At 63.1% G+C, this 22,709-nt stretch overlaps 2 protein-coding genes across 2 annotated transcripts in view; one reads left to right on the top strand and one right to left on the bottom strand.

The window, feature by feature from the left end:
- Positions 1–12,321, bottom strand: part of DNM2 (dynamin 2) — a 36,554-nt gene extending 24,233 nt beyond the window's left edge. The window contains exons 1-2 of the mRNA XM_077787749.1: positions 12,097–12,321; positions 1,308–1,381 (exon numbers count right to left, since the gene is read on the bottom strand). Of these exons, the coding sequence (XP_077643875.1) occupies positions 1,308–1,381; positions 12,097–12,257 (235 nt within the window). The 5' untranslated portion in view covers positions 12,258–12,321. The remainder of the gene's footprint in view (positions 1–1,307; positions 1,382–12,096) is intronic.
- Positions 12,322–13,041: 720 nt separating this feature from the next.
- On the top strand, positions 13,042–20,228 carry QTRT1 (queuine tRNA-ribosyltransferase catalytic subunit 1). The gene is made up of 10 exons (XM_031507620.2): positions 13,042–13,269; positions 14,187–14,255; positions 15,653–15,791; positions 15,873–15,951; positions 18,042–18,157; positions 19,204–19,342; positions 19,424–19,499; positions 19,605–19,714; positions 19,791–19,875; positions 19,969–20,228. Exons 1-10 carry the CDS (start codon positions 13,042–13,044, stop codon positions 20,155–20,157), a joined length of 1,230 nt encoding a protein of 409 aa, XP_031363480.2. The 3' UTR covers positions 20,158–20,228.
- Positions 20,229–22,709: the final 2,481 nt, after the last annotated feature.

The following is a 22,709-nucleotide window of genomic DNA, read 5'->3' as shown; positions in this document are numbered from 1 at the left end:
GGACACCCAGGAGGGGCACCAGGACATTGAGGAGGGGGTGCAGGACATTGAGATGGGGGTGCAGGACATAGAGGAGGAGCTGCAGGACATAGAGGAGGGGCTGCAGGACATCGAGGAGGGGCTGCAGGACATTGAGGAGGGGGTGCAGGACACGGGGAAATGCTCCAGGACACCCAGGAGGGGGTGCAGGACATGAGGAGGGGGTGCAGGACATTGAGAAGGGGGTGCAGGACACCCAGGAGGGGCACCAGGACATTGAGGAGGGGGTGCAGGACATTGAGGAGGGGCACCAGGACATTGAGGAGGGGGTGAAGGACATTGAGGAGGGGCTGCAGGACACGGGGAAATGCTCCAGGACACCCAGGAGGGGCTGCAGGACATGAGGAGGGGGTGCAGGACATGAGGAGGAGCTGCAGGACATCGAGGAGGGGCTGCAGGACATGAGGAGGGGGTGCAGGACACCCAGGAGGGGCACCAGGACATTGAGGAGGGGGTGAAGGACATTGAGGAGGGGCTGCAGGACACCCAGGAGTGGCTGCAGGACACCCAGAGGGGCTGCAGGACATGAGGAGGGGCTGCAGGACATGAGGAGGGGGTGCAGGACATGAGAAGGGGGTGCAGGACATGAGGAGGGGCTGCAGGACATTGAGGAGGGGGTGCAGGACACCCAGGAGGGGCTGCAGGACACGGGAAAATGCTCCAGGACACCCAGGAGGGGCTGCAGGACACCCAGGAGGAGCTGCAGGACACGGGGAAGGTCTCCAGGACACCCAGGAGCTCCCCTGGAACCCAATCTGCCCCAGGAAATGGGATTTTTGCAGCTCTGGGGCCGTGCCACCACAGCTGGGATGGTGCAATTTCCTTCCTCCTCGCCTCGGCGCGGGCAGAGCGGAAACCTCGGCGCTGCCCTGCCCTCCCACCCCTGGCAGAGCTGGAATCTCACCCCTCAAACCCTCACCAACCCTCCCACCACCCCGAGGCCAGCTCCTCCCAAGCCTCCCTCAGCTCCACGAGGTCAAGGGGCTCTGGGATTCACCCAAATCCATGGATTTGTTGTTTTTTTTGGCACGACAAAAGCCTGGCTGGTTCAAGGTGAAAGGAATTCTGCCCGGATATGGGGATGGCAACCGAGGAATCCTGGCTGGGAAATTGAGTCACCCCCATGGCCAGCTCAGCGTTCCTTGGTTTTCCTCGGCATTCCCAGAGCTCTCCCCCGCATTCCTCGGCGATAAGCGGGGCGATCAGCACCCCAGGGTGCTGTGTGGGAGGGGAACTCGTTCCCTGCTTTTCCAGCTCCCCCCCCGTACCCGTCTTGGAGAAGATGAGCTGCAGGATGAGAGGCCGGCGAGTGACGATGCCAGAGCCGCGGGGAAGGAAATCCCTGGAAGGGATGAAAGGATGGGTCAATCAATTAATTCATTCCTATTGATTCCTCCAGCACTGGAGAGCTCTGGGAAGGGACTGGAAGGCACCAGGAAAGGTTTGGGAATTCACGGGATCCATCCCTGCTCTCCTAGGGGAAAGAACAGCACGCTCATGGGGGTGCGGATCCCCACGGAATTCCCACAGAATTCCTCCTGGGGAGGTTTTCTGGGAGAATCCCGCCTGGAGAACGCGGTGTTCCGATGGCAAATTTGGGCTGGGGGTTGTCACCACCCCTTTCCCCGAGCAGGAAATGGGACAGGGAAGCACCTGCTGGGAATGGGGAGCGGTAACCGCCCCGGGAGCGGCTCTGACGTGCCAACGACAACAACACCCCGAGCGTGTCACCCCGAGCGTGTCACCCCGACTGCGTCACCCCGAGCCGGAGCCATCCCGGGACGTGTCCCGGGGTGACAGCTCGGAAATTTCGGAAATTGCTTCCTGCCCAACCGGGAGGACCGGTCCGGGTGGAGCCCCGGGACAGCCCCGGGGACAGCAACGGGAACAGCCCCGGGCAGCTCCCGAGGGGGGGAAAAGGTGGAATGAAACCCCAGTGGGAAAAGGTGGAATGAAACCCCAGTGGGAAAAGGTGGAATGAAATCCCAGTGGGAAAAGGTGGAATGAAACCCCAGTGGGAAAAGGTGGAATGAAAGCCCGGTGGGAAAAGGTGGAATGAAATCCCGGTGGGAAAAGGTGGAATGAAACCCCAGTGGGAAAAGGTGGAATGAAACCCCAGTGGGAAAAGGTGGAATGAAACCCCAGTGGGAAAAGGTGGAATGAAACCCCAGTGGGAAAAGGTGGAATGAAGCTCCGATGGGAAAAGGTGGAATGAAATCCCAGTGGGAAAAGGTGGAATGAAATCCCAGGGGGAAAAGGTGGAATGAAGCTCCGGTGGGAAAAGGTGGAATGAAATCCCAGTGGGAAAAGGTGGAATGAAAGCCCGGTGGGAAAAGGTGGAATGAAACCCCAGTGGGAAAAGGTGGAATGAAAGCCCGGTGGGAAAAGGTGGAATGAAACCCCGGTGGGAAAAGGTGGAATGAAGCTCCGGTGGGAAAAGGTGGAATGAAAGCCCGGTGGGAAAAGGTGGAATGAAAGCCCGGTGGGAAAAGGTGGAATGAAGCCCCGGTGGGAAAAGGTGGAATGAAACCCCGGTGGGAAAAGGTGGAATGAAAGCCCCGGAGACCCCGACTGTCCCTGCTGAGCCCAGTGGGAATGTGGATCCCGACAGGAATGTTGGGATCCGGGGGATTCGTGCAAAGTGGGGTCCAAATGTCTCTGGAGCTGCTGCTCCATCCTGTCAGTCCTGATCCCGGGGGATGGAGGCTATCTCCTGATCCCAGTCCTGATCCCGGGGGATGGAGGCGATCTCCTGATCCCAGCCCTGATCCCAGCCCTGATCCCAGTCCTGATCCCGGGGGATGGAGGTGATCTCCTGATCCCAGCCCTGATCCCAGCCCTGATCCCGGGGAATGGAGGCGATCTCCTGATCCCAGCCCTGATCCCGGGGAATGGAGGCGATCTCCTGATCCCAGCCCTGATCCCAGCCCTGATCCCAGCCCTGATCCCGGGGGATGGAGGTGGTGTCCTGATCCCAGCCCTGATCCCAGTCCTGATCCCAGTCCTGATCCCGGGGGATGGAGGCGATCTCCTGATCCCAGCCCTGATCCCAGTCCTGATCCCAGTCCTGATCCCGGGGGATGGAGGCGATCTCCTGATCCTGGGGGATGGAGGTGGTGTCCTGATCCCAGCCCTGATCCCAGAGGAATGGAGGAGATCTCCTGACCCTGGGGGAATGGAGGTGGTGTCCTGATCCCAGCCCTGATCCCAGCCCTGATCCCGGGGGAATCAAGGTCCTGATCCCAGCCCTAATCCCAGAGGAATGGAGGAGATCTCTTAACCCTGGGGGAATGGAGGTGGTGTCCTGATCCCAGAGGAATGGAGGTGATCTCCTGATCCCAGCTCTGATCCTGGGGGAATCGAGGTCCTGATCCCAGCCCTGATCCCAGCCCTAATCCCAGGGAATGGAGGTGATCTCCTGATCCCAGGGGATGGAGGTGATCTCCTGATCCCAGCCCTGATCCTGGGGGAATCGAGGTCCTGATCCCAGCCCTGATCCCAGCCCTGATCCCAGCCCTGATCCTGGGGGATTGAGGTCCTGATCCCAGTCCTGATCCCAGCCCTGATCCTGGGGGATTGAGGTCCTGATCCCAGTCCTGATCCCAGTCCTGATCCCAGAGGAATGGAGGTGATCTCCTGATCCCAGGGGATGGAGGTGATCTCCTGATCCCAGGGGAATCGAGGTCCTGATCCCAGGGAATGGAGGTGATCTCCTGATCCCAGGGGATGGAGGTGATCTCCTGATCCCAGGGAATGGAGGTGATCTCCTGATCCCAGGGGATGGAGGTGATCTCCTGATCCCAGGGGAATCGAGGTCCTGATCCCAGGGAATGGAGGTGATCTCCTGATCCCAGGGAATGGAGGTGATCTCCTGATCCTGGGGGAATGGAGGTGATCTCCTGATCCAAGAGGAATGGAGGTGATCTCCTGATCCCAGGGGATGGAGGTGATCTCCTGATCCCAGGGGATGGAGGTGATCTCCTGATCCCAGGGAATGGAGGTGATCTCCTGATCCCAGGGAATGGAGGTGATCTCCCTGCCCCAGCCCCTCGGGATTCCCGGCTCCATCCCCGGCAGTCCCTGACACAGGGGACACGGAGGGGACACGGAGGGGACACGGAAGGGACACGGAAAGGACACGGAAGGGACACGGAAGGGACACGGAAGGGACACGGAGGGGACATGGAGGGGACAGTGGGAAGGACACGGAGGGAACACGGACGGGACACGGAGGGGACACGGAGGGGACACGGAGAGGACACGGAGGGGACACGGAAGGGACACGGAGAGGACACAGATGGGACACGGAGGGGACACGGAAGGGACACGGAGGGGACACGGAAGGGACATGGAAGGGACACGGAGGGGACAGCGGGAAGAACACGGAGAGGACACAGAGGGGACACAGAGGGGACACGGAATGGACACGGAATGGACACGGAGGGGACACAGAGGGGACATGGAGGGGACACAGAGGGGACATGGAGGGGACATGGAAGGGACACAGAGAGGACACGGAGGGGACAGTGGGAAGGACACGGAGGGAACACGGACGGGACACGGAGAGGACACGGAGGGGACACGGAGAGGACACAGAGGGGACACGGAGGGGACATGGAAGGGACAGTGGGAAGGACACGGAGGGGACATGGAGGGGACACGAAAGGGACACGGAAGGGACACGGAGAGGACACGGAGGGGACATGAAAGGGACACGGTAGGGACACGGAGGGGACATGGAGGGGACATGAAAGGGACACAGAGGGGACACGGAGAGGACACGGAAGGGACACGGCTGGCAGGTGCCACCCGGCCCAGCCCCGGCTGTCCCCGTGTCCGGCTCGGCAGGATCCGGGCCCGGCGGTGACGCGCGAGGTGGCCCCGGGACGTCACCGGCCCCGTCACCGGCCCCGTCACCGGCCCCGTCACCTGCCCGGATCCTGCCGCCTCCCACCTGGGCCAGGTGTGACCCGGGTCAGCGAAGGGACACGGGGACAAAACGGGACAAAGGGACAAAGGGACAAAACGGGACAAAGAGGGACAAAGGGACAAAAAGGGACACAGGGACAAAACGGGACAAAGGGACAAAGAGGGACAAAGGGACAAAGAGGGACAAAGAGGGACAAAGGGACAAAAAGGGACACAGGGACAAAACGGGACAAAGGGACAAAGAGGGACAAAGGGACAAAGAGGGACAAAGAGGGACAAAGGGACAAAAAGGACAAAAAGGGACAAAAAGAGACAAAAGGACAAAAAAGGACAAAAAGGGACAAAAAGGGATAAAAAGGGACAGAAAGGGACAAAGGGACAAAGGGACAAAAAGGGACAAAACGGGACAAAGGGACAAAAAGGGACAAAGGGACAAAAAGGGACAAAAAGGGACAAAAGGACAAAAAGGGACAACAAGGGACAAAAAGGGACAAAAAGGGACAAAGGGACAAAAAGGGACAAAAAAGGACAAAGAGGGACAAAGGGACAAAGGGACAAAAAGGGACAAAAAGGGACAAAGGGACAAAAAGGGACAACAAGGGACAAAAAGGGACAAAGGGACAAAGGGACAAAAAGGGACAAAAGGACAAAAAGGGACAAAAAGGGACAAAGGGACAAAAAGGGACAAAAAAGAACAAAAAGGGACAAAAGGACAAAAAGGGACAACAAGGGACAACAAGGGACAAAAAGGGACAAAAAGGGACAAAGGGACAAAAAGGGACAAAAAGGGACAAAAAGGGACAAAAAGGGACAAAGGGACAAAGGGACAAAAAGGGACAAAAAGGGACAAAAAGGGACAAAAAGGGACAAAGGTCTCAGGGTGGAGAAGCGCGGTGGGAACGTTCCCAGCGCCGGGAAAACCGATGGGGAAACGCCTGAGATGGTTCCCACGTCACCATTCCTGAGGGAATTCCCTGGATTCACCATTCCTGAGGGAATTCCCTGGATTCACCATTCCTGAGGGAATTCCCTGGATTCACCATTCCTGAGGGAATTCCCTGGATTCACCATTCCTGAGGGAATTCCCTGGATTCACCTCGCTCCAAACCATTCCTGAGGGAATTCCCTGGATTCACCTCAATCCAAACCATTCCTGAGGGAATTCCCTGGATTCACCATTCCTGAGGGAATTCCCAGGATTCACCATTCCTGAGGGAATTCCCTGGATTCACCATTCCTGAGGGAATTCCCAGGATTCACCTCGCTCCAAACCATTCCTGAGGGAAATCCCTGGATTCACCTCGCTCCAAACCATTCCTGAGGGAATTCCCTGGATTCACCTCGCTCCAAACCATTCCTGAGGAAATTCCCTGGATTCACCTCAATCCAAACCATTCCTGAGGAAATTCCCTGGATTCACCATTCCTGAGGGAATTCCCTGGATTCACCTCAATCCAAACCATTCCTGAGGAAATTCCCTGGATTCACCATTCCTGAGGGAATTCCCTGGATTCACCTCACTCCAAACCATTCCTGAGGGAATTCCCTGGATTCACCATTCCTGAGGGAATTCCCTGGATTCACCATTCCTGAGGGAATTCCCTGGATTCACCATTCCTGAGGGAATTCCCTGGATTCACCATTCCTGAGGGAATTCCCTGGATTCACCTCAATCCAAACCATTCCTGAAGGAATTCCCTGGATTCACCATTCCTGAGGGAATTCCCTGGATTCACCATTCCTGAGGGAATTCCCTGGATTCACCTCAATCCAAACCATTCCTGAGCGAATTCCCTGGATTCACCTCAATCCAAACCATTCCTGAGGGAATTCCCTGGATTCACCTCAATCCAAACCATTCCTGAAGGAATTCCCTGGATTCACCATTCCTGAAGGAATTCCCTGGATTCACCCTGCTCCAAACCATTCCTGAGGGAATTCCCTGGATTCACCTCGCTCCAAACCATTCCCACGCCAAAATTTGGGATCCAGCTCTCCCTCCTGCCCCAAATCCCGGGGTTTATCCAAAATTTGGGATCCAGCTCTCCCTCTGCCCCAAATCCCGGGGTTTAGCCCAAATTTGGGATCCAGCTCTCCCTCCTGCCCCAAATCCTGGGGTTTATCCAAAATTTGGGATCCAGCTCTCCCTCCTGCCCCAAATCCCGGGGTTTATCCAAAATTTGGGATCCAGCTCTCCCTCCTGCCCCAAATCCCGGGGTTTAGCCAAAATTTGGGATCCAGCTCTCCCTCCTGCCCCAAATCCCGGGGTTTATCCAAAATTTGGGATCCAGCTCTCCCTCCTGCCCCAAATCCCGGGGTTTATCCAAAATTTGGGATCCAGCTCTCTCTCCTGCCCCAAATCCCGGGGTTTAGCCAAAATTTGGGATCCAGCTCTCCCTCTGCCCCAAATCCCGGGGTTTATCCAAAATTTGGGATCCAGCTCTCCCTCCTGCCCCAAATCCCGGGGTTTATCCAAAATTTGGGATCCAGCTCTCCCTCCTGCCCCAAATCCCGGGGTTTATCCAAAATTTGGGATCCAGCTCTCCCTCCTGCCCCAAATCCCGGGGTTTATCCAAAATTTGGGATCCAGCTCTCCCTCCTGCCCCAAATCCCGGGGTTTATCCAAAATTTGGGATCCAGCTCTCCCTCCTGCCCCAAATCCCGGGGTTTATCCAAAATTTGGGATCCAGGAGGACGCCGCCTTCCCTCGGCTCACAATTCCCCATTGAGGCCGGGATCCCTCGGGATCGTCCCCGACTCCCGGGGGACAACGGCTCCATTGTCCCCCCGGCCGGAGACGGCTCCGGGCCGCGCCGGGAATTTCTGGGAATTTCTGGGAATTTCTGGGAGTGGGGCCGGGAAAAGGCTCCAAAGAATCCCAGTGATGATCCTGGCTCGTTCCAGCCCCCGAAATCCCGGGATTTGGGCGCCGATTCCGATCCCCCACGGGTGTTCCAGGTGCTTCCCATGGAGAAATTCCAGCCGTGGGTTTAGGGAGATCCCAGAAAAATTCCAGCCGTGGATTTAGGGAGATGCCAGAAAAATTCCAGCCGTGGATTTTGGGAGATCCCAGAAAAATTCCAGCCGTGGATTTAGGGAGATGCCAGAAAAATTCCACCCGTGGATTTAGGGAGATGCCAGAAAAATTCCAGCCGTGGATTTAGGGAGATGCCAGAAAAATTCCAGCCGTGGATTTAGGGAGATGCCAGAAAAATTCCAGCTGTGGATTTTGGGAGACACCAGAAAAATTCCAGCCGTGGATTTCGGGAGATCCCAATAAAATTCCAGCCGTGGATTTCGGGAGATCCCAATAAAATTCCAGGTTTCTCCAAGGGATTCTGGCAGCTCGGGATCAGCTCCCCATGGAGTTTGGGGGGATAAAACGCACAGAAATGGGAGCACGGATCCAACACGGATCCAACACGGATCCAACACGGATCCAGGATGGATCCAGGACTCCCAACACGGATCCAACACGGATCCAGGGCTCCCAACATGGATCCAACACGGATCCAGGACTCCCAACACAGCTCCAACACGGATCCGGGACTCCCAACATGGATCCAACACGGATCCAGGACTCCCAACACGGATCCAACACGGATCCAGGACTCCCAACACGAATCCAACACGGATCCAGAGCTCCCAACACAGCTCCAACATGGATCCAGGACTCCCAACATGGATCCAGGGCTCCCAACACGGATCCAACATGGATCCAGGGCTCCCAACACGGATCCAACACGGATCCAGGACTCCCAACACGGATCCAACATGGATCCAGGACTCCCAAACACGGATCCAACACAGATCCAGGACTCCCAACACAGATCCAACACGGATCCAGAGCTCCCAACACAGCTCCAACATGGATCCAGGACTCCCAAACACGGATCCAACACGGATCCAACACGGATCCGGGACTGCCAACATGGATCCAACACGGATCCAGGACTCCCAAACACAGATCCAACACGGATCCGGGACTCCCAACACAGATCCAACACGGATCCAGGACTCCCAACACGGATCCAACATGGATCCAGGACTCCCAACACGGATCCAGGATGGATCCAGGGCTCCCAACACGGATCGAACACGGATCCAGGACTCCCAACACGGATCCAGGGGTCCCAACACGGATCCAGGATGGATCCAGGGCTCCCAACATGGATCCAACACGGATCCAACACGGCTCCAACACGGCTCCAGGCTGGAAAACGCGAGCCCCAGCTCCCACAGCTGCGGAGCTCGGGAGGAGCGACGCCCCAGGGGCATTTTCCGAGCCCGGCTCCGTGGATCCGACGGATCCGTGCGGATCGTTGGGAACGGCCCCGGGGCCCCGGCTCATCCCAGCCGGAATTCCGGATCCAGGGAAAAAAATAATTTAAAAAAAACCCAAAAAAACCCCAAAAAAACCCCGGCCTGCGTTCATCCCAAAATCTGGGACGGCACCAGAATTCCTCACCGTCCTCACATTCCCAATTAACGCTAATTAGCACAGGCTGCAGGATGAGGTGGGGTTTAATTAATGAAATGAAAGCTGTAATTAAAGGATGCCAGAATTCCCAGGAATTTAGCGTGGGGAATAATCCTGGGAATTTTGGTTGAGGAATTATTCCCCACGCTGAATTCCTGGGAATTCTGGTTGAGGATTTATTCCCCATTTTAAATTCCTGGGAATTCTGGCAGTGGAATTATTCCCCATTCTAAATTCCTGGGAATTCTGGCAGAGGATTTATTCCCACGCTGAATTCCTGGGAATTCTGGTTGAGGATTTATCCCCACGCTGAATTCTCGGGAATTCCGGCAGAGGATTTATCCCCACGCTGAATTCCCGGGAATTCCGGCAGTGGATTTATCCCCACGCTGAATTCCCGGGAATTCCGGCAGAGGATTTATCCCCACGCTGAATTCTCGGGAATTCTGGCAGTGGATTTATCCCCACGCTGAATTCCCGGGAATTCCGGCAGTGGATTTATCCCCACGCTGAATTCCCGGGAATTCCGGCAGTGGATTTATCCCCACGCTGAATTCTCGGGAATTCTGACGGAGGATTTATCCCCACGCTGAATTCCCGGGAATTCCAGCAGTGGATTTATCCCCACGCTGAATTCCTGGGAATTCTGGCAGTGGAATTCTTCCCCACACTCGGTTCCCGTGACTCCCTTGCCTTACCGGGAGGGCGCCGAGCTCCGCTCCCGTTATCGCGGCGGCCGCGGGGACGGTGATGATGATGATGATGATGATGATGATGGTGGCGGGGAGGAATCCCGGGCCGCCAAAACCGGGAACCCCCCACCCCCCCCGAATCCGGTCGGAACCCGCTCAAGCCCCGCCGGTCCGCACCGAGCCGCTCCCGGTTCATCCCAGCCCCGCCGGTCCGCACCGAGAGCTCCCGGTTCATCCGAGTGCAACCGGCCCGCACCGAGCCGCTCCCGGTTCATCCGAGTGCAACCGGACCGCACCGAGCCGCTCCCGGTTCATCCGAGTGCAACCGGCCCGCACCGAGCCGCTCCCGGTTCATCCGAGTGCAACCGGACCGCACCGAGCCGCTCCCGGTTCCTCCCAGCCCCGCCGGTCCGCACCGAGCCGCTCCCGGTTCATCCGAGTGCAACCGGACCGCACCGAGCCACTCCCGGTTCATCCGAGTGCAACCGGACCGCACCGAGCCGCTCCCGGTTCCTCCCAGCCCCGCCGGTCCGCACCGAGCCACTCCCGGTTCATCCGAGTGCAACCGGACCGCACCGAGCGCTCCCGGTTCCTCCCAGCCCCGCCGGTCCGCACCGAGCCACTCCCGGTTCCTCCCAGCCCCGCCGGTCCGCACCGAGAGCTCCCGGTTCATCCGAGTGCAACCGGACCGCACCGAGAGCTCCCGGTTCATCCGAGTGCAACCGGTCCGCACCGAGCCGCTCCCGGTTCATCCGAGTGCAACCGGCCCGCACCGAGCCGCTCCCGGTTCATCCGAGTGCAACCGGTCCGCACCGAGCCGCTCCCGGTTCATCCGAGTGCAACCGGCCCGCACCGAGCCGCTCCCGGTTCATCCGAGTGCAACCGGACCGCACCGAGAGCTCCCGGTTCATCCGAGTGCAACCGGACCGCACCGAGAGCTCCCGGTTCATCCGAGTGCAACCGGACCGCACCGAGCCGCTCCCGGTTCATCCCAGCCCCGCCACGGTCCCGTTCCCCATCCCGGCCCCTCTCGGGTCCCGTTCCCCATCCCGGCCCCTCTCGGGTCCCGTTCCCATTCCTGTTCCCGTTCCCATTCCCCATTCCCGTTTCCCGTCCCGGCCCCGTTCCCATTCCTAGTCCTGTTCCCCGTCCCCGTTCCCTATTCCCGTTCCCGGTCCCCTCCCCAGCCCCGCTCGGGTCCCGTTCCCGTCCCTGTTCCCGTTCTCCGTTCCCCATTCCCCATTCCCCATTCCCCGTCCCGGTCCCCATTCCCCGGTCCCATTCCCGGTTCCCATTCCCCGTTCCCGTTCCCATTCCCCGTTCCCATTCCCGTTCCCCGCCCCGGCCCTGCGCTGTTTGCGCGGCCCCGCTCGGGTCCCGTTCCCGTTCCCGTTCCCGTTCCCGTCCCCGTTCCCGTTCCTGTTCCCGGTCCCATCCCCGTTCCGTTCCCGTTCCCGTTCCTGTCCCCGTCCCCGTTCCCGTTCCGTTCCCGTTCCGTTCCCATTCCCATTCCCGTCCCCGTTCCCGTCCCGGCCCTGCGCTGTTTGCGCGGCCCCGCTCGGGTCCCGTTCCCATTCCCGTTCCCGTCCCCGTTACGTTCCCATTCCCATTCCCGTCCCCGTTCCCGTTCCCGTCCCGGCCCTGCGCCGTTTGCGCGGCCCCGCTCGGGTCCCGTTCCGGTCCCGGTCCCATTCCCATTCCCGTTCCCGTTCCGTCCCCGTCCCCGTCCCCGTCCCCGTTCCCGGTCCCGGCCCTCCGCCGTTTGCGCGGCCCCGCTCGGGTCCCGTTCCCGTTCCGGTCCCGTTCCCGTCCCGGCCCTCCGCCGTTTGCGCGGCCCGTGCGCCGCTGGCGCAGCGCTGCCCCGGCCCCGCCGGCCGCGCCCTTCCGCCGCCGCTATTCCCGAACGCGGCCCCGCCCGCTCCCGGCGCCGCCGCTCCCGGTGCCGCCGCCGCTCACCGGCCCACGAAGTTCTCCAGCACCGAGCTCTTGCCGGCGCTCTGCCCGCCCACCACGGCGATCTGCGGCAGGTCCAGGTGGCAGCTCTGCCCGATGGAGCTGAAGGCGTCCTGCAGCTTGTTGACCAGCGGGATGAGCTCCTCCATGCCCCGGTTGCCCATGGCGGTGCCGGGCCCGCGCTCGCGGCGGCGGCGGCGGCGGCTCCTCCCTCACGGGGCCCGCGGCGGCGGCGGCGGCCAAACTTCCCCTCAGAGTCTCCTCATCCGGCACCGCCGCGCCCGCCCGCGCCCGCTCCGCCATTGGCCGGCTGGGCTGCCCATCACGGCAGCGCGCAGAGCGGATTGGAGCAGAGAAGTGGCAATCATCTGAAGGGGCGGGATCGAGAAAGACAAGCCCGTTGCCTATTGGTCGCTGGGCCGTCGCTCATCGCTCGCAGCCAATGGGAGGCGGCGCTGCTCTGTCAGCTGAGGCGGTCCCGCCCCTCAGCGGTTCCGCCATCGAAGCGGCGGACGGCGCTTCCCTCGGGAGCGCGGCACCGGGAGCCCGCGCTGCTCTCCGTGCCCGCCCTCCCTCCCGTTAAACCGCGCTCCTGCCGCTCCGAGCGGGCCAACGCCGCCGAGAGGGGCGCCTTGGGGAACAGCAAATCCTCTCGCAGCGCCTCACCCGGCCACCACTCAGCCAGCCCTTCTCCCTACGGGCTGCTCCGGTGTTCCGCCGCGCTCCCGTGACCGTCGAGCGTCACGGGAACGGCAGTCCCGAAGCGAAACGCCGGGACCGGATCCCGCAGCGAGCGGAATCAGCCGCTGATTGTTTGGGGGGGTCTCGGTGCGGCTCCGGCCTCGGCCCCGCTCGCCATCCCCAGCAGGCCCAAGATGGCGGCCGCGTTGCCGTGGTAACCGTCACTTCCGGCGCCGCCGCCTTCATTTCCGGCGGGGCGCGGCGAAGATGGCGGCGCCCGCGGCGGGGCCGCCGCCGGTGCTGCGGATCGTGGCCGAGTGCGGCCGGAGCCGCGCCCGGGCCGGGGAGCTGCGGCTGCCGCACGGCACCGTGCCCTGCCCGGTCTTCATGCCCGTGGGCACCCGCGGCACCGCCAAGGGCCTGACGGCCGCGCAGCTGGCGGCGCTGGGCTGCCGCATCTGCCTGGGCAACACCTTCCACCTGGGCACGCGGCCGGTGAGCGGCGGCGGCGGCGGCTCCGCCCGCCCCGGGTTCCCCCCGACGCGAGCCCCGATCCCCCAATTCCGGCTGAGGCCGCTCCCCTGGCAGGATCCCGGCGGGATTCCCGCTCGGTTGCCGGTGCATCCCGCTCGGTTCCGCCGTTCCCGGGGCGTTCCCGGTGCATCCCGCTCGGTTCCGCCGTTCCCGGAGCGTTCCCGGGGGATCCCGTTCCGTTCCCGGGGCATCCCGCTCGGTTCCGCCGTTCCCGGAGCGTTCCCGGGGGATCCCGTTCCATTCCCGGTGAATCCCGCCCGGTTCCCGGAGCGTTCCCGGTGAATCCCGTTCCGTTCCCGGAGCGTTCCCGGTGAATCCCGTTCCGTTCCCGGGGCGTTCCCGGTGAATCCCGTTCCGTTCCCGGTGAATCCCGTTCCGTTCCAGGGGCATCCCGTTCGGTTCCACCGCTCCCGGAGCATTTCCGGTGAATCCCGCCCGGTTCCCGGGTCGTTCCCGGTGAATCCCGTTCCGTTCCCGGGGCATCCCGCTCGGTTCCGCCGTTCCCGGGACACTCCCGGTCAATCCCGCCCGGTTCCCGGGTCATTCCCGGTCAATCCCGCCCGGTTCCCGGGTCATTCCCGGTGAATCCCGCTCGGTTCCCGGAGCGTTCCCGGTGGATCCCGCCCGGTTCCCGGGTCGTTCCCGGTCAATCCCGCCCGGTTCCCGGGTCATTCCCGGTGAATCCCGCTCGGTTCCCGGAGCGTTCCCGGTGGATCCCGCCCGGTTCCCGGGTCATTCCCGGTGAATCCCGCCCGGTTCCCGGGTCGTTCCCGGTGAATCCCGCCCGGTTCCCGGGTCATTCCCGGTGAATCCCGCCCGGTTCCCGGGTCACTCCCGGGGCGGTCCCGGTGCCGCCGCCAGCTCCGCTCTCCCCGCAGGGACCGGAGCTCGTCCGCCGCTCCGGGGGCCTGCACGGCTTCATGGACTGGCCGCACAATCTGCTGACGGTGAGCGGGGGGCGCCCCCTGAGCCCCCCGAATTCACGGGCCGGGACCCCCCGGTTGGGACGGGAACCCCCCGAGCCCCGGGGGGAGATTCTGGCACCCCCCGGTCCCCAAATCCCGGGGGGTTCCCGGTGGTTCCTGGGGTGTCCTGAGGGGGTCCCTGGGGTGGTCCCGGTGGTCCCAAGAGGGTCCTGGGGTGGTCCTGGGGGTCCTGGGGGGGGGTCTCGGGGTGTCCTGAGGGGTCCTGGGGGGACCTGGGGGGTTCCCGGTGGTCCCAAGAGGATCCTGGGGTGGTCCCGGGGGTCCTGGGGGGGGGTCTCGGGGTGTCCTGAGGGGTCCCGGTGGTTCCCGGGGGGACCTGGGGGGTTCCCGAGGGTCCCAAGAGGATCCTGGGGTGGTCCCGGGGGGTCCCATGAGTTCCCGGGGGGGTCCCGAGGGGTCCTGGGGGTTTCCCGGGGGTCCTGGGGGGGGTCCCGGGACATTCCCGAGGGTCTCGGGATGTCCTGAGGGGTCCCGGTGGTTCCCGGGGTGTCCTGAGGGGTTCGTGGGGGTCCCTGGGGTGGTCCTGGTGGTCCCAGAGGGTTCCTGGGGGGTCCCGGTGGGTTCTTGAGGGGTCCTGGGGTGTCCCGGTGGTTCCCAGGGGGGTTCCTGGGGGTCTCGGGGGATTCCTGTGGGTTCCTGGGGGGTTCCTGGGGGTCTCGGGGGGTTCCTGGGGGTCTCGGGGGATTCCTGTGGGTTCCTGGGGGGTTCCTGGGGGTCTTGGGGTGGGTTCCTGGGGGGTCCTGGGGGATTCCTGGGGGTCTCGGGGGGGTTCCTGAGGGGTCCTGGGGTGTCCTGGTGGTTCCCAGGGGGGTTCCTGGGGGTCTCGGGGGGTTCCTGGGGGGTCCTGGGGGTTCCGGGAGGTTCCTGGGGTGTCCCGAGGATCCCGAGGGGGTCCCGGGACCCCCACCAGCGCCGTTTTTCGGGGTGCCCCCAGGACAGCGGGGGGTTCCAGATGGTCTCGCTGCTGGAGCTGTCGGAGGAGGGGGTCCTGGGGGGGTTCCCAGGGGTCCTGGGGGTCCTAGGGGGGTTCCTGGGGGTCTCGGGGTGGGTTCCTGGGGGGTCCTGGGGGGTTCCTGGGGGTCCCGGGGGGGTTCCTGGGGGTCCTGGGGGTCTCGGGGGGTTCCTGGGGGTCTCGGGGTGGGTTCCTGGGGGTCTCGGGGGGTTCCTGGGGGTCCCGGGGGGGTTCCTGGGGGTCTCGGGGGGTTCCTGGGGGTCTCAGGGGAGGTTCCTGAGGGGTCCTGGGGGTCTCGGGGGGTTCCTGGGGGGTTCCTGGGGGTCCCGGGAGGCTCCTGGGGTGTCCCGAGGATCCCGAGGGGGTCCCGGGACCCCCCCCAGCGCCGTTTTCGGGGTGCCCCCAGGACAGCGGGGGGTTCCAGATGGTCTCGCTGCTGGAGCTGTCGGAGGTGTCGGAGGAGGGGGTCCTTTTCCGGCCCCCCCACGGCGGGGAGCCCGTGCTGCTGAGCCCCGAGAGGGCCATGGAGATCCAGAACGCGCTGGGTGGGCGCCGGGGGGACCCCCGAACCCGCGGGGAGGGGTGGGCGAGGACGGGGGTGACCCCCATGTCCCCCCCCACCCCAGGCGCCGACATCGTGATGCAGCTGGACGACGTCGTGAGCAGCACCACGACGGGGCCGCGCCTCGAGGAGGCCATGCTCAGGTGGGACCCCCGGGAGCACCCCGAGACCACCTGAGAGCACCCTGAGAGCACCCAGAGACCCTCTGAGAAGCCCCGAGAGCACCCTGAGACACCCCGAGACCACCCTGAGACACCCCCAGACTACCCTGAGAGCACCCTGAGACCCTCTGAGAAACCCTGAGAACACCCTGAGACACCCCGAGACCACCCTGAGACACCCCCAGACTACCCTGAGACCCTCTGAGAAGCCCTGAGAGCACCCTGAGACACCCTGAGACCACCTGAGAGCACCCTGAGACCCTCTGAGAAACTCTGAGACCACCCTGAGACACCCCGAGACCACCCTGAGACACCCCCAGACTACCCTGAGACACCCTGAGACCCTCTGAGAAACCCTGAGAGCACCCTGAGACACCCCGAGACCACCTGAGAGCACCCCGAGACCACCCGAGACCACCTGAGAGCACCCTGAGACCCTCTGAGAAACCCCGAGACCACCCTGAGAGCACCCCGAGACACCCCCAGACTACCCTGAGAGCACCCTGAGACCCCCAGGACACCCAAAGACCCTCTGGGACCCCCCCAGACCACCCTGAGACACCCCGAGAGCACCCTGAGACCCTCAGGATCCCCCCGAGACCACCCTGGGACCACCCTGAGACCCTCAGGGATCCCCCAAGACCACCCTGGGACCACCCTGAGACCCTCCTGGAACCCTCTGGGTCCTCCTGGGACCCCCCCAAGACTCCCCTGGGACCCTCTGGGCTCTCCCGAGACCACCCTGAGACCCCCCAAGATACCCCAAGACCACCCTGAGACCCTCAGGATCCCCCTTGGACCACCCCGAGACCCTCTGGGTGCTCCTGGGACCCCCCTAAGACCCACCCCAGCCCCTCCTGGGACCCTCCTGGCACCCCCCAGCCCCTGCTGGGACCCTGGTAACCCCCCGGTTAACCCGGTTAATCCCAGTTAACCTGTTAACCAGGTCGGTGCGCTGGCTGGATCGCTGCCTGGCCGCCCCGTTAACCCTGGTTAACCCGGTTAATCCCGGTTAACCCGTTAACCAGGTCGGTGCGCTGGCTGGATCGCTGCCTGGCTGTCCTGGTTAACCCGGTTAACCGGTTAACCCGTTAACCAGGTCGGTGCGCTGGCTGGATCGCTGCCTGGCCGCCCCGTTAACCCCGGTTAACCCGTTAACCGGTTAACCCGTTAACCAGGTCGGTGCGCTGGCTGGATCGCTGCCTGGCCGCCCCGGTTAACCCTGGTTAACCCGTTAACCGGTTAACCTGTTAACCAGGTCGGTGCGCTGGCTGGATCGCTGCCTGGCCGCCCCGGTTAACCCTGGTTAACTTGGTTAACCGGTTAACCCGTTAACCAGGTCGGTGCGCTGGCTGGATCGCTGCCTGGCCGCCCCGTTAACCCCGGTTAACCCGGTTAACCCATTAAATCCCGGTTAACCCGTTAACCAGGTCGGTGCGCTGGCTGGATCGCTGCCTGGCCGCCCCGTTAACCCCGGTTAACCCGTTAACCGGTTAACCCGTTAACCAGGTCGGTGCGCTGGCTGGATCGCTGCCTGGCCGCCCCGTTAACCCCGGTTAACCCGTTAACCGGTTAACCCGTTAACCAGGTCGGTGCGCTGGCTGGATCGCTGCCTGGCCGCCCCGGTTAACCCTGGTTAACCCGGTTAACCGGTTAACCCGTTAACCAGGTCGGTGCGCTGGCTGGATCGCTGCCTGGCCGCCCTGGTTAACCCTGGTTAACCCGTTAACCGGTTAACCCGTTAACCAGGTCGGTGCGCTGGCTGGATCGCTGCCTGGCCGCCCCGTTAACCCTGGTTAACCCGTTAACCGGTTAACCCGTTAACCAGGTCGGTGCGCTGGCTGGATCGCTGCCTGGCCGCCCTGGTTAACCCTGGTTAACCTGGTTAACCGGTTAACCCGTTAACCAGGTCGGTGCGCTGGCTGGATCGCTGCCTGGCCGCCCTGGTTAACTCGGTTAACCTGGTTAACCCCGGTTAACCCGTTAACCAGGTCGGTGCGCTGGCTGGATCGCTGCCTGGCCGCCCTGGTTAACCCTGGTTAACCTGGTTAACCGGTTAACCCGTTAACCAGGTCGGTGCGCTGGCTGGATCGCTGCCTGGCCGCCCACGCCCGCCCGCGCCAGCAGCGCCTCTTCGCCATCGTGCAGGGCGGCACCGAGCCCGAGCTGCGCCTGCGCTGCCTGCGAGGTCAGCCTTCCTCACCCTCCTCATCCTCATCTTCATCATCATCACCTTCCTCATCCTCACCTTCCTCGTCCTCACCTTCCTCGTCCTCACCATCATCATCCTCACCCTCCTCACCCTCATCTTCCTCATCCCTTCCTCATCATCATCATCACCACCCCCGGCCCTCCTCGTCCTCACCTTCCTCATCCTCATCTTCCTCATCCCTTCCTCATCATCATCATCACCACCCCCGGACCTCCTTGTCCTCACCTTCCTCATCCTCATCATCCCCGGTCTTCCTCCCCTTCCTCATCCTCGCATTCCCGGGGGTGTTCTGGGGGGCTCAGGGGCGGTTTGGGGGTCCCGGGGGTGTCCCAGGGGGTCCCGGGGGGGTTCCCGAGGGTCCCAGTGCCGATCTGGGGGTCCTGGGGGGGGGTCCCGGGGCTGATTCCGGGGTCCTGGGGAGTTCAGGGATGATTTGGGGGTCCCGGTGCCAATTTCGGGGTCCCGGTGCCAATTTTTGGGACCCCTCCCCAGCCATGGCGCAGCGCGACGTGCCCGGCTTCTCTGGGGGGTCCCGGGGCTGATTTGGGGGTCCTGGTGTGGATTTGGGGGTCCCAGTGCCGATTTGGGGGTCCGGGGGGGTTCTCGGGGGTCCTGGTGCCGATTTCAGGGGTCCCGGTGCCGATTTCGGGGGTCCCGGTGCCGATTTTTGGGACCCCTCCCCAGCCATGGCGCAGCGCGACGTGCCCGGCTTCGCTGGGGGGTCTCGGGGCTGATTTGGGGGTCCTGGGGGGCTCAGGGATGATTTGGGGGTCCAGGGGGTTCTCGGGGGTCCCGGTGCTGATTTTGGGGGTCCCGGTGCCGATTTTGGGGGTCCCGGTGCTGATTTTTGGGACCCCTCCCCAGCCATGGCGCAGCGCGACGTGCCCGGCTTCGCTGGGGGGTCCTGGTGCCGATTTGGGCATCCTGGGGGGCTCAGGGATGATTTGGGGGTCCAGGGGGTTCTCGGGGGTCCCGGTGCCGATTTTGGGGGTCCCGGTGCCGATTTCGGGACCCCTCCCCAGCCATGGCGCAGCGCGACGTGCCCGGCTTCGCCATCGGCGGCCTGAGCGGCGGCGAGGCCAAGGCGCGCTTCTGGCGCGCGGTGAAGCTCAGCACCGAGCACCTGCCCCGAGACAAACCCCGCTACCTGATGGGCGTGGGGTGAGTCCGGGGCTCCCCAAAATCCCCCTCCCCAACCGTGGGGAGACCCCCGAAATCACCCCCAAATTCGCCTCCCCTCAGCTACGCCACCGACCTGGTGGTCTGCGTCGCGCTGGGCTGCGACATGTTCGACTGCGTCTTCCCCACCCGCACCGCGGTAAGGGGGGGGTGTGGGGGGGATTTGGGGGGGTTTGAGGGGTTTGGGGACCCCTCCCCAATATTGGGGAGACCCCCATAACCCCCCCCCCCAACCCCACGGCAGCGTTTCGGTTCCGCCCTGGTGCCCTGGGGGTCGCTGCAGCTGAAAAGTCAAAAATTCGCCAAAGATTTCCGGCCCATCGACGCCGACTGCGACTGCCCCGCGTGCCAGAGGTGGGTGGGGTGGGGAGGGGTCTCCTGGGGGAGACCCCCCCCCAAAATTCCTCATTTTTCCCCCCAAAATCTGCAGGTATTCCCGGGCGTACCTGCACGCGCTGCTGCGCTGCAACACGGCGGCGCTGCACCTGCTCACCATGCACAACGTCGCCTACCAGGTGGGCCGGGGGATTTTGGGGGGCTCTGTGGGATTTTGGGGAGGGGTCTCGGGGGTGCCCCCAACCCCTCTGACCCCCGTCTCCCCACCCCAGATGAAGCTGATGGGCTCCATCCGGGACAGCATCCTGCGGCAGCGCTTCCCCGAGTTCGTGCGGGACTTCATGGCCACCATGTACGGGGGGCGGGGGGGACCCCCCGCGTGGGCTCGGGAGGCTCTGGAGTCGGTGGGGATCACCCTGGATCGAGGGGAACCCCCCCTGAGTCCTGGGGAACCCCCCTGATTCCTGGGGAACCCCCCGAGTCCTGGGGAACCCCCCCTGAGTCCTGGGGAACCCCCCGAGTCCTGGGGAACCCCCCCTGAGTCCTGGGGAACCCCCCGAGTCCTGGGGAACCCCCCCTGAGTCCTGGGGAACCCCCCTGGAGTCCTGGGGAACCCCCCCCTGAGTCCTGGGGAACCCCCCCCTGAGTCCTGGGGAACCCCCCTGAGTCCTGGGGAACCCCCCTGAGTCCTGGGGAACCCCCCAGATCCTTGGGGAACCACCCCCAGATTCCTGGGGACCCCCCCAAGATTCTTGAGGATCCCCCGAGTCCTGGGGAACCCCCCCAAGTTCCTGGGGAACTCCACTGGATTCCTGAGGAACCCCCCTGGATCCCTGGGGAACCCCCCCTGGATTCCTTGGGAATCCCCCCAGATCCTTGAGGACTCCCCCAGATCCTGGAGAACCCCCCCAGATCCTGGAGAACCCCCCCAGATCCTTGGGGAACCCCCCCCCCAGATTTTGGGGAACCCCCCCAGATCCTGGAGAACCCCCCCAGATCCTGGAGAAACCCCCAGATCCTTGGGGAACCCCCCTGGATCCCTGAGGAACCCCCCCAGATCCTTGGGGAACCCCCCCCCAGATTCTGGGGAACCCCCTCTGATTCCTGGGGAATCCCCCCAGATCCTTGGGAACCCCCCTGGATTCCTTGGGAACCCCCCCAGATCCTTGGGAACCCCCCAGATCTTTGGGAACCTCCCTGGATTCCTGGAGAACCCCCCCAGATCCTTGGGAACCCCCCTGGATCCCTGAGGAACCCCCCCTGATTCCTGGGGAATCCCCCCAGATCCTTGGGAACCCCCCCAGATCCTGGGGAACCCCCCCAATTCCCAGGGGAAATCCCCCCCAATTCCCACCCCCGCCCCCCCCCACCATGATTATTTTTATACTTTTTTTTTAGGACAATAAATGGTTTTTTTACAATTTTGGGAGTTTTTAAGGGGTGGGAAATAAAAAGAGTCGGGAAGGGAAATGGCTCAGGTGGTCCAAAATGGGGCTGGGGGGTCCGAAATGGGGCTGGGGGGTTCAAAATGGGGCTGGGGGGTCCCTAAATGGGGCTGGGGGTCCCTAAATGGGGCTGGGTGGCCCAAAATGGGGCTGGGGGGTCCAAAATGGGGCTGGGGGGTCCTAAATGGGGCTGGGGGGTCCGAAATGGGGCTGGGGGTCCCTAAATGGGGCTGGGGGGTCCCTAAATGGGGCTGGGGGAGTCCTAAATGGGGCTGGGGGGGTTCGAAATGGAGCTGGGGGGTCTGAAATGGGGCTGGGGGCGTCCAAAATGGGGCTGGGGGTCCCTAAATGGGGCTGGGGGGTCCAAAATGGGGCTGGGGGTCCCTAAATGGGGCTGGGGGGTCTGAAATGGGGCTGGGGGGGTCCTAAATGGGGCTGGGGGGATCCAAAATGGGGCTGGGGGTCCCTAAATGGGGCTGGGGGGGTCCCTAAATGGGGCTGGGGGGTCCAAAATGGGGCTGGGGGTCCCTAAATGGGGCTGGGGGGTTCGAAATGGGGCTGGGGGTCCCTAAATGGGGCTGGGGGGTCCAAAATGGGGCTGGGGGTCCAAAATGGGGCTGGGGGGTCCCTAAATGGGGCTGGGGGGTTCGAAATGGGGCTGGGGGTCCCTAAATGGGGCTGGGGGGTCCCTAAATGGGGCTGGGGGAGTCCTAAATGGGGCTGGGGGGGTCCCGAAATGGGGCTGGGGGGTTCGAAATGGGGCTGGGGGTCCCTAAATGGGGCTGGGGGGTTCGAAATGGGGCTGGGGGTCCCTAAATGGGGCTGGGGGGTCTGAAATGGGGCTGGGGGGTCCCTAAATGGGGCTGGGGGGTCCCTAAATGGGGCTGGGGGGGTCCCGAAATGGGGCTGGGGGGTCTGAAATGGGGCTGGGGGGTTCGAAATGGGGCTGGGGGGTCCGAAATGGGGCTGGGGGTCTCTAAATGGGGCTGGGGGGGGTCCCGAAATGGGGCTGGGGGGGTCCAAAATGGGGCTGGGGGGTTCGAAATGGGGCTGGGGGTCTCTAAATGGGGCTGGGGGTCTCTAAATGGGGCTGGGGGGTCTGAAATGGGGCTGGGGGGGTCCTAAATGGGGCTGGGGGGTCCAAAATGGGGCTGGGGTCCCTAAATGGGGCTGGGGGGGTTCGAAATGGAGCTGGGGGGTCTGAAATGGGGCTGGGGGTCCCTAAATGGGGCTGGGGGGATCAAAATGGGGCTGGGGGTCCCTAAATGGGGCTGGGGGGTCCAAAATGGGGCTGGGGGGGTCCCTAAATGTGTCCATGGTGGCACCTTGGGGTCCCTGTCACCCGTTTGTGGCACCTGCGTGTCCATGGTGACACCCATTGGGTGGCACCTGCATGTCCTCGGTGACACCTGCCTGTCCATGGTGGCACCGTGTCCTTGGTGACACCTTTTGGGTGCCACCTGCGTGTCCTTGGTGGCCCCGTGTCCATGGTGACGCCCGTTGGGTGACACCTGCGTGTCCTCGGTGGCACCTGTGTGTCCTCAGTGCCACCTGCGTGTCCTTGGTAG

Source organism: Lonchura striata, chromosome 21 (genome assembly GCF_046129695.1).
Source record: "Lonchura striata isolate bLonStr1 chromosome 21, bLonStr1.mat, whole genome shotgun sequence".
In the NCBI taxonomy this organism is placed as follows: Eukaryota; Metazoa; Chordata; class Aves; order Passeriformes; family Estrildidae; genus Lonchura; species Lonchura striata.
This window is presented reverse-complemented; position numbering and strand designations above follow the sequence as displayed.